We start from the raw sequence: 17484 nt of genomic DNA on the forward strand, positions 1-17484 counted from the left end.
TATTACTTTGAGCAGAGGTTCTCTATGGCATAGTTTTGCATTAAGAGATTGTTGTCTTATACACCACGATATGTATAGAGTTTGCAAGTATGTAATGTTGTTGCTTGACCCTTGATAAGTTTCCATGTCGAGTATAATTATGCTTAAAGTTTTCATGTATGTCAGAGTACAAGGATTATTTCCTTGTAGCAGTTGTTGCGAGGTTTGCATGCTATGGTGCTTATTTCAGGGGAAGTGTTGTGTGGTTTAGATGCATTAAGTTATTGTGATGTATACTGCCTAGTATTGTGATTGGGGTTGAAATCGTTATGCTCACAAGAGTTTGATGGCATAAATGTTACTTATGATGCTACCTAATGTGTTATAAGAAATTATGATGAGTTAGGGATTTGTGATAGTATGAATGTTGGTAACTATAGCTTCTTCTTATGTGTGTTGCTAGGTGACATTGCAAAGTATATGTTGTGATGATGAAGTATTGCATACTGAGAAGCAATGTAGTTTGGCTATTCTACATGTTGAATACTGCTACAATGATGTTATGTCTTGTATGGTGAAAGGTCAATGTTATGAGTATACTGCCATTAGGATTTTCCAGATATATAATCTGGATGGGTTTTTGTGAAGTCAAAATGTTGGCTAGAGTGGTAGTGGTTGTCATTATGATGTTGTTGGATTTGATTAGGGTTTGGAATTGATGTCCTGGCTGAGTAAGAGGGTTTTTGTAATTACATGTTTTTGATGGTTCATAGACATTTATCTTGCAATAGGCTTGAGTATAACATATGTGATTAGAGACTTTGATTGATTGTTGATGTATGCAACTATGACTTGCTAATAGTTGATTTGGTTATCGCAGAAAGAGTTTGTGTTGACAGTTATACAATGGTCAAATGTGTATTGAGCAAAATGTTATATGTGGGTCCAGTTTGAAAATTGGATGAAACATGGCCTATAGGATTTGTGTTTGAGTTAGGTGGATTTAGTGTGAAGGATTTTTAAACAAGGTCCACAAAGAGTTTGAGGGTTGGAGCCTCCAGGAAAAGAGTGGTAGCGTCCTTCCAGTGGTGGTCAAAGAACTAGATTAGGGAGTGGTGGCTTCCTTCCGGTAGTAGTTGAAGAATTTATTGTAAGTAGTGGCCTCTAGCAGGTAGGAGCTTGCGCATTAGTAAAAACATATGCCTGTGCAAGATGTAATAACATATTTTCTTTATAATAATAAGAAGAAGACAAAGACAACAATAGCAGTGGTTTTCCTAGTTGAGTTTTCCAACTAATATCTAGTGTTTCTATGTGATGATGTGCTTGCTGATCCATTGATGTGCTTTATGTTTATCTGTTTTCATATATTGCTCACAATTTATATATGTTATCCGACAATTCTTAACTTAGTTGTTCATTAACATCATAAAAGAAAAGTGAAAATACTTATTGATTGAAATACGGATTCAACCCACCTCTTAGTGTTTCTAATATTAGTGGCTTTAAGGTACACACTACACTTTTCCCAACAACGCTATAAAAAGTTTGCAAGTTTTTGGTAATTCCTGTGTAGTCATTGACTTGCTAAAAGGTGCAAGTATAATCAACAATCTTCACCTTTCAATTATTGTGTAGTCATTGAATTTCTAAAGGGTGCAAGTACCATCAACAATATTCACCTTTCATCGTGGCAAAAAAGGGTTTGACAACTACAAAAGTTCTTTGAAGATATACAAATCCAACAGTTCCACCGGGAACATAATAGTAACAGTGACTTGCACTCCAAAAAGGTGTTGGTTCTCGTGGCCCCTGGGGAGAGATCATCAAATCCACTCCCACTTCTTATGAGTCCTCATTTTACATCCTTTTTTGATCCTTAAATTTTGGGGACATGAATATCTTGGTGTTTAGGGTTCGAGTGCCTTAATTATTCAATTTTCAATAACAAAATTCTTATTCCATTTTTGAAACAAAATAAATTTTTTTATTTTTTATTTTACTTTAAAATTAATAGATAAAAACCACTTAAATCAATTTTATATACACTTAAGAATCATAGGGTTGAACAGGTTACGGAGCAACTAGGGTTTCTGCAACCCCTTCTACGGCAGGCTCCCCTGACATAGCTCAGCCTTGACAGAACCTGGGTAGATCTGAGGTCTTGGTGTCCTGCCATAGATCGAAGGAACCATGCAGACCCCTCAGGGGGAGGGCGATGCGCCTCCCCCAAAAAACGATAGTCAAAAGCAGCGGATTGAAGACACTGACAAAGAAGAAAGGCAGAATGAGGACAAAACAGACATCAGCAAGCAGCAGAACGGTGAACAAGCTCAGAAAGACAAACCCAAAGCAAGCTCATCCACATGTAGACCAGTGGCCATTCACAGGCCAAAAGTGGAATTTCCCAGTCACCGAATCAATGCCAGAATACAGTTCATGAGGGATCACACGTTGATTGGCAAGTTTATTGGAATATGGCCAACTGAGAAAGTGTTCAGGGGCTGGATAAATTCCAAATGGAATCCAAAGGGCCGCATCACTCTGCATCTAGGACCAAAGGGGTTTTTTACGGCTGTATTTAACTGCTTGGAAGATCACAACAGGATTCTGGATGGGGGTCCATACTTCTTCAATTTCGCAGGTCTATATCTCAAAGGGTGGGTTGAACGTTTCAATCTGGATAAGGAAGACCTTAGTTGTGCTCCTGTCTAGATAAGGCTATATTCGCTCCCTTGGGAATACTGGGAAGAGAACTCCCTCCAAGAGATTGGAAATGCTCTGGGCGAATTCATCAAGGTAGCAGAGGAAACAATATTATGCAGATACACATCATATGCCCGGATCTGCATCTACATTGACCTCAAGCAAGCCTTGCCAGATACGGTAAGTCTCTTCCATGAAGATGTTGAATGGATACAACTGATAGATTACGAGCATGTACCGTTTAGATGCAGGAAATGCCATGATCTAGGTCACCCCTACAGAGATTTTCCTCTGAACAGGAAACCCCCTCCTCAAATGGACTCAGACAATCCTACATCTGACGGATTTACCAAAGTGGTAAATCGCAGAAGAGGGCATAAGAAATTGATAACCAACACCAAGAACAATCGAGTTAACTTGTCAAAACCCTCAACGAGCAATAGCTTTGCTACTCTGGCCAGTGATGATGTGGAAGATTCTGATAACGTACCTCCAAATGACAAGGAAACTAGTAAAGAGAAGCAAGATGGGATTTCACCGCAGCCAGGGGAAAACTTATTTGACAAATCGACCCATCATTCCCAAACCAAGACCCAGGCCTGGAGCTTTCAAGGAATGGAAGTCGATAACCCTGAACCTAGTACAAAGGCAGTGAAGGAAAGAGCTGAAGACTATCAAGAATCCAAGATCATGGAGGAAGACCCTGAAAATATTGATATAGGTGAACTGGACATTCTAGGACTCGAGCAAGCATGCAAGATAGGAAACTTTGACAAAATACTAGATCGGCAAGTGGACAACCTGGTGGAGGTCCTCAATCATGCACAAAAGAAGTACTCTCTAGGAGTCCAGATCGACAGTCAATGGGATGGAAAGTTCATCACCAAAGACAACAAAAAACGAGGAAGGAAAACCACCCTCGAAAGAACTATCAAGATAGGCGAAGTTTTAGTTGAGTCAGTCAGATACGCCAAGCTGACCAAGTACTTCAATATCAACCCTTCTCAATGAAGCTGATATCATGGAATATTAGGGGGCTCAATAGCCCAAGGAAAGGTAGACTTCTAAAAAACATGCTCATGCAGGAAAAACCAAATATACTCTTTTCGCAAGAAACAAAATGTAACTCGCCAGTCTTGGAAAAAATAGCACCGAAAGCCTGGCTAGGAGGGCTAGTAACAGCTGTTGATGCTCAAGGGGCGTCGAGAGGACTGGCAGTTCTCTGGGATGCACGAGTAATTCAACTTGACAATATACATGCAAACAAGAACTTCATCCAAGCAATATTTCACATAATCGGCACCAACACCCACGGCCACATGACAAATGTGTATTTCCCTCAGGAAACCATACACAAAGCTGAAATCCTGGATACCTTATCGGAGCTTAACTCAAACAGGTTGTACCCGCTTTGGATATCTGGAGGTGATTTTAATATGATAGCAAGAATGGAGGAAAAGCAAGGAGGCAGAAGCAGGAGCAACAGAGATGGGAACATACTAAAGGATTTTATTCAAAATAACTGGTTGATAGATCTACCTTCAAATAATGGCATGTTCACATGGAACAATAAAAGAGAAGGACCGCAACAAATAGCCTCACGTCTTGATAGATTTCTAATATCAGACAATGCAACTCACCTGGGTGGGGAATTCATTGCTTCCATCCTTCCAGTATCAGGCTCTGATCACTGGCCAATAGCTCTCCAATGGAATCGTCCAGGCAACAGTATTTGACGTCCTTTCTGGTTTGAGGCTTTTTGGTTAACTCATCCGGATTTTAATGAATTTGTTAGATCAACATGGCTCAAGTTTAATCCCTCTAATGGTACCAAGATGTCTATATTCCAGCGGAAGCTAAAGCACCTTAAAGGAGAAATTAAACACTAGAATCATACCACTTTTGGCAACATTTTCAAAGCACAGGCAGCCCTCAATCAAGAAATGAAGAACGTTCAACAAAGGATCATTATAGAAGGACGCTCCGAGGAACTAGCAAAGCAGGAACAAACTCTTGAAACCCGAATCCTAGATAGAGCTCAACAGGAGGAAACTCTTTGGAGGCAGAAATCGAGGGTCAAATGGCTAAAGGATGGGGAAAAGAACACAAAATTCTTTCACAAGACCACAGTGCAGCGCAGAATGAATAACTACATTTCCCACATCAAAAACGAGCAGGGAGACAGAATTGAGATGCACGAAGGCATTGAAGAGGAGTTTCTCAAATACTTCAAACATGCTCATCAAGAGCCCAACATAGATAGAACATCTGCTATTAACAAAGTTCTAAGGAACATTCCCAAATTAATCACAGAAGAGCATAATCTTCTCCTCCTTAAGCCCACAAGCCTTCAGGAAGTTGAAAATGCTGTGCATCAGTTGAAAGCAGGGAAAGCACCGAGTCCGGATGGATTCACCTCCAACTTTTTTCACAACTTCTGGGATCTAATCAAATTGGAAGTCTGGCAAGTTGTTGAAGAATCATGCACTTTAAGATGGATGTACCTAGGGCTGAATGCAACCTTCATTGCTTTAATCCCCAAGGTAGAGGAATCCAATACTCTAGACAAGTACAGACCGATTTCTCTCCGCAACATCATTTACAAGATTGTCTCAAAAGTGATAGCTACCAGACTGAAACCTTTGCTCCCTCTCAATATTTCGCTCGAGCAATCTGGTTATGTAGAAGGTCGGCAGATAATGGATGGTATTATTTTAACTCATGAAATAATCCACTCTTTGAAGCAATAAAAAAAACCAGGTATGTTGCTTAAAATTGATTTGTCTAAAGCTTTTGATAGCTTAAGCTGGGTTTACATTCAAAAAATCTTAACTGCCTTTCGCTTTGCCCCTTCCTGGGTTAGATGGGTTGTAAATATTTTGTCTTCCTCGTTCTTTTCTGTGCTTATAGATGGTATGCCTTCGCCTATGTTCCTTCCTTCCAGGGGTATCAGGCAGGGAGATCCCCTTTCACCCTTTCTTTTTGTTATTATGGCAGAAGGACTAGGTTGAAGCATTAAATCAGCTCTGCTCTCCCAGCGTCTCAAGGGCCTATCTTTTTTCAATTCTCCTACCTACTCCCATCAGCAATTCGTGGACGATAACATGCTTTTTGGTCATCCCTCTGTTCAAGAAGCACGCCTTCTCAAAGCCCTCCTAACGAACTTCTCTGAAGCTTCAGGAGCCCTTATTAATCGGGTCAAATCTCAAATTTTTTTCTTCAATACCCCTGCCCCCACCCAAAGAGCCATAGCCCGCATTCTTGGTTTTACCATAGCGTCTCTTCCCTCTAAATACCTGGGAGCTCCCTTAATAGCCTCGGCTCTCAAGCATTCATCTTGGAAAGACCTGTTAGAAAAGCTAGAAGTGAGGCTCTTCCTCTGGACTCACAGAGGTCTTAACATGGCCAGCAGACTTGTTCTCATTAAAGTTGTTCTTCACTCCATGCCCTTGTATCTCTTCTCAATTCTAGCAGCTCCTAAATGGGTACTCAAGGATATAAAGAAACTTCAATGCAATTTCTTATGGGGCAGTTCAGGTCCCAATCGAAAGTGGGCTCTGGTCAAATGGGACAATGTTTGTCTTCCAAAGAAGGTTGGTGGTATTGGGCTAAGAGATCCTGGGCACAGTAATGAGGTAATGGGAGCTAAAATTTGGTGGAGATGGCTCTCAAATCCTAACACTCCCTGGGCCTCCCTATGGACAGCAAAATATGTGAACAATAGCCCTATTGAAGAAAGAATTCGAATGTCAGAAGTAAGCACAGGCTCTGTAATTTGGAATTCGGCCATTCAACATAGGGATCTAATACAACAGCATAGCTTCTGGGAAGTTAAGAATGGCAACACAGCAAGGTTCTGGGAAGACTCCTGGCAGCAACTCCCAAAGATCAAGGACACTCTCTCTAACCTTCCCCTACTAGAGCAAGATATGAATCAGCTAGATAAGGTTAGTCAATTCTGGGACCCTTCTTCCACACAAGGATACAGACGATGGATGGAGGCCAAACAAATTCTGATGCATGGCTCTGAGCAAACTCAGCTCTCTCTCTCCTCAGAATTACAAAAGCGGCAAATCCTCTCCTCAGAAGGAACGGACATTCTCAGATGGGGATATGAAGAGAAAGGCACTTTCACCACAAGGGAAGCGTATAAGGTAATTATCAAGGAAAGGATAATCAAAGATACCTTATGGGATAAAATCTGGAATTCCTCTAACTGGCCGAAGGTGTCTACATTTCTGTGGCTCCTATGTCACAATAAAATTCTCACATGGGATAACCTCAGAAAAAGGAGCTTCTCTGGCCCATCTATATGTCTTAACTGCAAGCAAGCAGAGGAATCAACTTTACATCTAATGCAAACTTGTCAAATAGGACGGAAGCTGTGGGAAAAGGTTACCTTCCGATGCCAAAAGGAAGGCAGAGTGCATGGGGATATTAAAGCTACTATTCGTAATTGGAGTCAAGAGCCATATCAAAGCAAACTCTTAAACACACTTTGATAGCTTATTCCTGGTCTACTGATGTGGAACATCTAGAAGGAGCGGAATCGAAGAGTTTTCAAGGATCAATCAATGTCTATTGAGCAGATCTGGACTAGGTTACACCAGAACATTAAAGAAACTCTGTCTATTAAGGCCTGGTCCCAAGAAGATTTTCCATCACTGTTGCAGGAACAATCTGTTTGGGCCAACCGGAAAATACATTTAAATCAAAAGCCTACTCTTAAAGACTAAGAGTAACCAAACCCCAACAAGATGGACTCTGCCGCCCAACAACATGTTTCAACTCAACTTCGACGGAGCTTCAAAGGGTAATCCAGGAAAAGCAGGTTAGGGGGGAGTCTTTAGAGATCATCATGGCATTCCTTTACTAATCTTTCTTGGCTCAAAAGGCTGGGACTCTAACAACTCAGTGGAACTAGAAGGATTATGGCGAGGTCTCACCCTTGCTCAGGACAGAGGTTTTTTTCCACTTATCATCGAAGGGGACTCGCAAATCATCATAAACATGGTCACAAAACTCATGCAGGGTTCCCCCATACATAAGGTCAGTAGCAGTTGGAGAATGGCTCAAAGACTCGAGCTAATAGACAAATGGCTTTCTCAACACCAAGCAATTTCTTTCAAACACACTAAGCGGGAAGGAAATAAGCTGGCTGATTTTCTTGCTAATATAGGAGTGGAAATTGGGGTAGATTTCTTTGTAGGTTCAATCTCCAGCATAGCCTCAGAGGATCAACTCTCAGACTTTCATAACATCGTGAAGAACGATATGAATCAGGAGGATGATACACACCCGGATGCGGGTGTCACTGCAGAACATTTATGAGGATTTACTCCTCGCCGGCAGCTGTCCCTGCACCTGGCTCGCGGACGCGGATCCCACAATCCCACAGCATTCGATATGAATTCGCCAGGGTACAGAATAATGGTCACGCATTTGGTATTGAATGCGCGCTCGGCTCGAGAGACTATGCGCGGCGATTTATCCATGGCCTGGTCTCTGGTTTATGCAATTGCCCTCGGCTCTTTCTACCTCCGCCCGCTATTCTTCCCGCACCCCTGCTTCGTTCAGGCTGCTTGGAAGCTCATCTGGATTCTAAGTCTGGCCTGGTCCGCCTGCGCTCGGCCCTTTCCCCTTTGGTTCTGCCAATTTCCCTTCCCTGGTCTCTCTGTTAATTCGGAAATGGTTCGTCGTCGTGGAGTCTCTCGCCGTGGAGGCACCACTGGTAATCGAGGCCGGGCCTCTCATTCTACTCCCCAGAACATTGTCCCTCTCGCTTCTGCCTCCCCGTCCTCTCCGCCTTCTGGTCATGCTAGGCCTCTCCCGCACAACTCCTTTCAAACAACCCGCTTCAAATTCCATAGCAGGCTCAATAAGCCCGTGCTGTCAGCCAGTATCACTGTAATCCTTGCTGAGGAGGAGGATAAGCCCAGCAGCTCAGCCCACACCACCATGTCTCAGTCTCAGGATGATAGTGTCCTTCAGGGGGAGGTGGCTGGGGTCGTGTTCAACGGCGACAACATGCAGGAAGAAGGCAATGTACCTGAAGCTCCTCAGCCTCCGGCAGACTCTAATCAGCGCGAGGTGCTTGCATGTGAGCCGGTACATCCTCCAGGCAGCATTTTGAATTTGGTAATTCCTCCAGATGGTGGTGTCACGGGAGATGCAGATAATGCGGTCGTCACGTGGATTGCCTCTTCTAGCCAGGTGGATAAGGATGCTCTCGACTCTCCTAAACATGTTTAATGATTCTGGTTCAATGCCTACTGTTGGCATTCTCGCCTCTGATCTGTTTCTTTTTATGTTATGCGTCTCTGGATACTGTCAACTCTGTTCTTGTTTCAGTTCTTGTTTTTGTATCGGTGCGAGCCAATATAGTCTTATGAGCAGTAACAAATCATGGCTCAACAAGCCTTGTTTTTGCTTTAATTTTGTATATGGCGGTTATGACAGAATGTTTATCAGCAAAGCCATAGTCGGCGATAGTACTGTAGTGTTAGACACAGAACTGGTTCACTTTCTTGTCTGTCAGGGACTTATAAATCATGTTTCAAGGTCTCTCAATCCTGGAAGGGCGGTTAGAAGGATCTGTATGTATCAGAATCTCTGGTTGAGGGCTGGCTTCTGCCCCCTCTGAGGTCTTGACCTCTTTGTACATATTTTTTCTCTTTTTTAATAGAAATAGTCTTTACACATAATTTTTTTTTTATATATACACTTATACTTTTATTTAAATTATAATTTAGAATTGAAAACTTGACCGTTGTAAAATTATTATATTGCCTTGAGAGACATTCTCCAACCTAGTGTGCAAACCCCTTTTAAAATGTAAAAATAATTCAATCCTGATAAATTTAAAATTAAGATAAACTAATTTAAATTGTTTTTATAATATATAAATATAAATAAATTAGACACTTTATTGTTTTCCAATTATATAACTTCTTTGTCAGTAAAGAAACCGGGTTTATAAAAACCGGAACCCTTTTCAAAAATTTTCAACAGGAACCAGATTGCCAAAACTATCATTAAACTCTCCAAACCACCCATAACCCATAATATATATGATTGAATAATATTTACACTTGCATTAAAATATGCTCTTTCACACAAATTGTTCATGAACAAAACGGCCACTTACTGTTCTCGGGATTGTGACAGCTAGCACCCTGCAGGAAACCGAAAGTGGTGGCCTCTCGAACCGATTCTGTTAAGAGAAAAGTACGCAACGCGCAGTTGCATTCCGCTCAATAAATCGTATGAGTGCTTGAACTCGTCTCGATAAATAGGTCAGAGCTGGCACGTCTTTGGTTTCACTTTTGAGTTACAGTTATACGTACATCTGCATTCTGCAGGGACTTCGTTGTTTGATAAATTTTTACAGCCTTTTCTGCAAGTCTCACTGCCTTTTTCCTCCTGCTGTCACCTCCATTCATACATAATATATTCATCTCCACTCCAGCGAAGGGGCACTTACCCTGACATAACTCTACAAACTTTACTCAGTAAATAGATCGCCGGGAGCAAATTTCTGGATGGTAATTAAATATTTTGAGTAATAGTTATTGGTTTGGAGTACGTATTAAATTTGCTTTTGGTGGGTTGATATAGTGGATATAAGTAAATTGCTTGACATTCAGGATCCAGTAGTATTTAGCAGGAGTGAAAGCTTGTCCATTCAGCAGGTGCAGATTTTTTTTGACTGCAAAAGTGTGAACAAAATCTTGATAAATCTAGAATTAAGATGGAACTAGACTGATTTAAGAATTAATAAATATAGTTACCAAATATAATTATAAACACCAATCTAGATCCATCTTAACTATATTAAACAATGAGATAAATCAAATCTCTAAAGATATTTTTTTTTCGTGCAAAAATTTGAACAAAATCTTAATAAATCTAAAATTAAAATAAAACTAAATTGATTTAAAAATTAATAAATATAATTAATAATTTTATTTATTTATTTTTTATATTTCTTATTTTTTTCTCTCATTTTTATATAATTTAACCTAATTTCAATATTTAAATTACACAACATAATATAACATTATAACATATCTTCCATACTAACACTTCTTTACATGAAATAATTAAAAATAATAATAATAATAATAAAGAATGAATAAGTTTATTAATACACTTATTTAAATAAATTAAATTATTATTTATTATTATTTAAACATTTTAAAGTAATCCCTTTCACTAATCATATATAGCCGTTTAATTGTTTTATAACATTATATTTATAATTTTTTCTCCCCAGTGAAATATAGCTGTTTTCCTCTAACAGCTAGATTGACTTATCTTCTTATTTAACCTTCCTCTATGATCTGTCTCTTCATCTTATCCTGAATATAAACCACACTGGATTTAATTTTCTGCAAAAATTTTCATGAATTAACAAATTATAAATTACATAAGCTTAAATTCGAATATATATCCTCGCTTGAATTCGAATATATATCCTCATATACAAAGTATTAGTTGCATTGAAATTATCCTGTAACAGTTATAGAGTTTTTTTGCATCGCTGACAAACCCAGCTTTCTCTACCCTGCAGTTTGCCCGTATCACTCAAGATCAAAACGCGTTCTGCCCGGAAGATCAATTCGGGCGTGAAAGGAGAAAGGGTGCCAGTATTTGAGTAAGGTTATGAGGTCAAAGTAACTCTACTTATAACAAAGTTGATGAGTATATGAGTAAGGTTATGAGGTTGAAGTAACTCTAGTTATAACAAAGTTGATGAGTATATGAGGTCAAAGTAACTCTAGTTATAACAAAGTTGATGAGTAAGGTTATGAGGTTGAAGTAATATCTGAGATATTAACATGTTTTTTTATCTGAGATATTAACATGTTTTCTTAAATGATTTCATAATGTTGATTTTATTTATTATTTTTATTTAAAAAAAATTAAAATTTAATAGTGAAAATAAACTCCCTTCTTGTTTTATGTAAATTGTGGCATAATGCTATATGATAAGAAGAATATGATGTATATATATGTACAGCTCAAAGGGGAACGTAAAAACCCACACATTTCAGGAAGCACGATGTAATTTGTTTAAACACAAGTCTTTTCAAACTCATGAAAAAGGGTATGCTGAAAATTACTATTAAACATATATATATATATATAAATAAATAAAGTGTTTAAGTTAATATTTTCTGGATTTTTTTTTCTATTTCTTAATTAAGTAAATGATGACATTCACCGCTGGCTACAATAGTATCACTGCTCAGAACGCGTCTCTCAATTTAATCAAGATTTTTATATTTTAATATAAATACAAATTCCTAATTTTTTGTATTAATAAAAATAAAAATAAAATAAAAAACATTTGACACTTAAAACACTTAAATATACAAAATGATGCTCAAAACACAACTATTTTAGCAATATTTGTTTTCCCATATAAAGATTAACTATGTTGCATTTTTATTAAACAATAATATAAAGCTTTGAACTTAAAATCAAAATAATACATGTGTTGCAATTTGGGGTTTGATGGAGCATTGAAATCAAAGTTGTATGGAGCAAGAACGTGTAACGTGTAACTATTTTTTTTTTTTTTTTTTCTCAAAGTTTGTATTGTTTTGTTTTTTTTTTTCGAAGTTTATCTTATTTTTATTTATTAGGTTTATTACAATGTTAGATATTAAAGATTTCAATTTCAATATATTCCAATTTCAATATTCAATTTTAATATATTCCCATTTCAATATAGGAAATGTGTTGGCCATTTTTTCTAAAAATCATTTTCATATAATTCTTTAATTTTGTAAGTTTAAGAATTTATTAATGGGAAAATGGAAGATTTCATAAATACAAATAATAATTATAATATGAAATATTAATTTTAAGGACAATTGCATTATTTTTTCATATAATTCGTTAATTTTGTAAGTTTAAGAATCTATTAATGAGAAAATGGAAAATTTCATAAATACAAATAATAATCATAATATGAAATATTAATTTTAAAGATAATTGCTTTAAGAGAAGAAATAGAATTTTAACTGTCATATAGAGATAACAATCATTAAAATAAAAAATTGAGAATTGTCTATTATTTGCAAATGAAACTATGGGTTGGAAAAATAATTTGTATTTTTTTTACCTATAAAATTATAAAACAATTTCTCGATTATTGAAAAAAAAAGCTTTGTAAAATAAATACAATAATTATAATTAAACACAATTAAGAATTTCTATGAAAAAACCTAAACTTCTAATAACACATTTAATATTATGACTAAATTTTATGGATATGCAAAAACCAGGGATCTTCACTCAATGAAGAATAAAGCTTTGTAAAATAAATACAATAATCATAATTAAAGACAATTAAAAATATCCATGAAAAAACCAAACTTCTAATAATACATTTAATATTATGACTAAATTTTATGGATATGAAAATTAGGGGGTCTTTATTCAATAAACCTCTGACCTATCTTCGTGGAATATTTAAAAAACTCTTAATTTGACTACATATTGGAAAATACCCATAAAAATCACATTCTTTAACCCCCTACCAATACGAACCCAATACATCTTTCCAATTTAAAAGAATCCTACTTCCACTTGATAGTATAGGTATCCGTTGAACCCATGTGGTATGGTATCGCTCCCCCAATGAAGCCCCTGTGATGCAAACAATGTTAATGTTACCATATTCAAATAAAAATATTTAATAAATAAGGATAATATTATAACCATCAAACATACAATATTGTTGAACATAGTTTAATTGGAACCAACTATATTTTATAGTTAAATATATGAAACATAGAAAAGTACTATAATATCACATTGAAGGTTGAAACAACATTGTCCAATAGGAATATTAATGTCAAGGAATTGGAAAATTGGTTAGGGTTTTAGCTGGGACAATTACTTAGCTAATGGTTACAATTATATTGCTTTATGTATTTTGAAACTTTATATGATTTCAACAAGAATATTAATACTAATTAGGAGTTGGAAATCTATTAGGGGTTTAACTAGTATGAATTATTGAATTTTCACAAGAAACTTTCGATCTGCAACATTTAAAGTAGAGAACTAAGTCTTCTATTGAGTTGATCAAAAGTGATTGGAGAGAGATAGGGAATTCACAGACACTGACTTACTAAATTTTAGTTGGAAGCTTGATTTACTCTTTGATCTAGAAAAAGGAAAACAAGGGTCGTCAAATAGAAAATAGAAGAGTTGATGCATATCTCAAGGTGGTAGCAGTTGTTCAAGATTTAAACATTTTTTGCATTACATGAGTCTGAATTAATTTTGAAAGACAAGTTGATGGTTGAATTGAAAAAGGTGAAACAATCACAAGAAATAGAGTTCACAGAGGAAATTAGCAAATGGCTAATTACTTTTGTTCGTGTTAATGAAGAGTACTCTACCTTGGCTTCACAATTGCAGGAAGAAGATAGAGAAATTGAGTAGGAGATATTTAATGAACGTGTTAAATAGAACATTAATGTCACTCCAATGAAGGAATTCATTAAAGATAAAGTGAAGGAGTTCGTTATAGAAATCATGATTCCAAGAGATAGTTGACTACTATACAATGTTGGGCTATGATTTTACATATTGTATGTGTTTTAATACCTTCAAACATTTGCGTTTTTGCTCATTGTATTTAGCTATTGAAGTTTTTTGGGCACCCGATGTCATGGAATAGTTTAATTCTCGAATGCAATTTCTTATTTTCTTTTGCAGATGAATTTTAGAGATTACGGTCCATGGGAGCCCAATCCCAATCCCCATTGGAGCAAATGTATTTACTTTTCTGATTTAAGTATTATTGTTTTGATAAATTCTTTACGCAATAGAGACTATTTTCTAGACCATGAGTCTGTAGTCAAACCTTGTTTGAATTCTAGTTATTGTCTCTTCTATTTCTCATTATGTTTACCAATTATGTAAAGAATTATGAGATAACATTTTGCATGGCCTGTTGTATAGGCTTGAATTCTGGGGCGTTGAGCAGAAAAAATAATTAAACATGTGGTTTCAATTATTTTCTTTGACCTTTTTTATATTAGCTAATGTTTTGTAAATCATGATAATTAAAATGGATTTATGTTTACTCTATCCTACTATTGAAATTGTTTTCCAGTTCTATCAAGAAGTTTTAGATAATAGTTTGCATGTGAACTTGTATAACTTTGGATTATGTACCGTTCTTTAAGAACATCAATTGAACATATGTTCATGGGACTATGATTTTGAGCTTTTATATTCTATGTAATGGTGTGAAATTGATGACAATGAAAATGAACGTTTAGTTGGAGTTTTGGTTCGCAGATATTTATTCTATTTGTAATTTTTATTTTAATCATAGCTAGAGTGATATAGTATTTTAATCTAAATATGACTGTTGTTATTATATATGTGTTAGTTATTGTTCAAGGCTTCTGAAGCACAAATATTCATTACTCTGTTCCAGTTCTATTTACAATGGAAATGAGCGTTTGGAAAAAACTTGGTTGTGAAATATCTATCCATTTGTAATGTTTATTTTAATCACAACTATGATGATTAACAATTGAATTTGAATAGAATTGTAGTTGTTGTAACATTGTTGATTACTGTTCAAAGCTTCTCAAGTAGAATGACTGGTTATTCAATCCCAGTTCTCTTTATTTATGAATTCATGTACAAAAGCGAGAGTTGTAGGGTTCATTGTGTGAAGATTTCATAATGAGGGGCTTAGAATGAAAGTTTTCATTGTGCAAAGTAAGTTTCTTTCCTTGGATGAAAGCTTTGCACAATGGAAGCTTGACTATCACTAAATCATATTTGTTTAATAATAGATTTTATCATATTGTAAAAAACATGAGGGACTTATGACATAGTGAATTATTTTTCTCAACTTGAAAGCAAGATATAATAATAATAATAATAATAATAATAATAATAATAATAATAAATTAAACTATGGATTCTATTTTTCAAGGCATTATGCAAAAACTCCATATTTCATTTTGAAATAGTCAATGGTAAATCAGTGTAAGTAATTTAGATATAGATAAGTAAAATTTGTTTTCTTAAAGAAAATAAAACTTTAAATAACATGTAATAGATGTAGAAACATGTTTCATTGTGTAGAGCTCATATTAAAATTTACATTGTATTCACAAAGCTACTCCCACACAATGAAAACTTTCATTAAACAACTATAAGCATAAAACTCATAGATGTAAATTAAATTAAATTAACTTTATGAAGAAATAAATTTTATTTAACAATAAATTTTATCCAATGCAAAAAAAAAATTAATAATATTATTATGAAAGGAAATCTAGTTATTTTTGAATACATGTAGGAAATATTTCACCTAGAAAACTGAAAACCATAACTGTATGCATATTTTTCATTATATAGAGGAAGCTTATCTTTGTTTCAATTGGATACTAATTTTGTGCTTAAAATTTTAATAATTTCGTGTATATATAATCATTTTTCCCTGATTACGTTGTCGAATAACAGAATATGTGATGTTTGTTATTTGCAAAATATTTATGAATACTATGTGAATTTGTGATAAGCTTCTTTTTAATGTGTGTGAACAATTAGTGTTTTGTGGGAGAACGGGTGTGCAGAGCAAAGAATAGAAACTTTAATTCATAGTGTAACAAAAACTTTCATTGGCAATGTTGTAGTTTTGCACATAAGTTTACCATCAGAAAATTCCTTTCGCACACCTGTTCTTTCTTCTTACATTTGTGAATTAAATACTAATTGCCGAATATTCAACTAAGTGTTTCTTTAGTGCATGCGCGAAACATTACTTTTATTGAACCAATAGTAATGCAATTATGTAATTGTGATGAATTGAGAAGGGGCACACTGCAAATAGAAAAGGCATGAAATTACAAACTAGTGTTATGTACAATCGAAAAAAAAACCTTCATTGTGCAGAGTACACTTTCCTCATTTTCGTATTCATCATAATGAAATTAATGATTCAGTATTTTTTTGGCGAATGAATGAATCGACACATCATCGGGAATGATAAATGCTACCCCCTATAAATTGACATCGATATAATAGTAAGTGCGAGCCAAACTATGAAATGTTACGTAATAGAGATTATTGAAAACCTGTAGGCTAGTTATCATTATCAAAAAAAAGAAAGAAAAAGACACATTTAATTCGGTTTGTAGATGGAGTAAATGGTTTTTGAATTTCAATATGTGTTTTTAAATTATTTCCCCTACTTTCAAGAAACGTCGACTTTGCTATTTTTGAATTGTTATTTATTCAAAGTGTTTTCTCAAGCATATTACACACTCATAATAGTAATAGATAATGCAAACGAAAAAGAACAAAATTGCAAACTAGAATTATAATTTTGACATTCATTTCAGAATTATCTACAGAGACCACACTTTCATATGGACAACAAATTTCTTGCTAGAAAATGGTGAAAAAATTTTCAAAATTTTTAATTGTCATAATGTTAAATTCATTTTTTTTTTCTCCTTTTTTTTTGTAGTAGAAATCGATTGAATACCATAAAAAATCATTGCAATACCGAAAATCCTAAAGCTTGCTAACTATAATATAGTTTTCCAAATAATTGTGCAGAGTTTTCTAAAAATCATGCCATAATTCCTATTATTGTTTGGGCGAGATTGTGGCTGTAGGTTTTAACCCCTTACAGAAATTACCTGCATACGAATTCTAAGACACAGAAAATAAAAAATGCAAGAGCATAACACATAAAACACATATACACAAATATTTTCCCCTGGATCCCAAAACCAGGACTAC

The 17484-nt window shown here is 35.5% G+C and overlaps 1 protein-coding gene across 1 annotated transcript; it reads left to right on the forward strand.

Moving 5' to 3' along the window:
- Nucleotides 1–3758: 3758 nt before the first annotated feature.
- Nucleotides 3759–4421, forward strand: LOC149222746 (uncharacterized). The gene has a single exon (XM_089387664.1). The coding sequence runs from the start codon at nucleotides 3759–3761 to the stop codon at nucleotides 4419–4421; it is 663 nt and encodes a 220-aa protein (XP_089243790.1).
- The last annotated feature ends 13063 nt before the right edge of the window (nucleotides 4422–17484 follow it).

Source organism: Pinus tabuliformis, chromosome Q (genome assembly GCF_031772625.1).
Source record: "Pinus tabuliformis cultivar Carrire ecotype Pingquan chromosome Q, CPIR1, whole genome shotgun sequence".
Taxonomy (NCBI): domain Eukaryota; kingdom Viridiplantae; phylum Streptophyta; class Pinopsida; order Pinales; family Pinaceae; genus Pinus; species Pinus tabuliformis.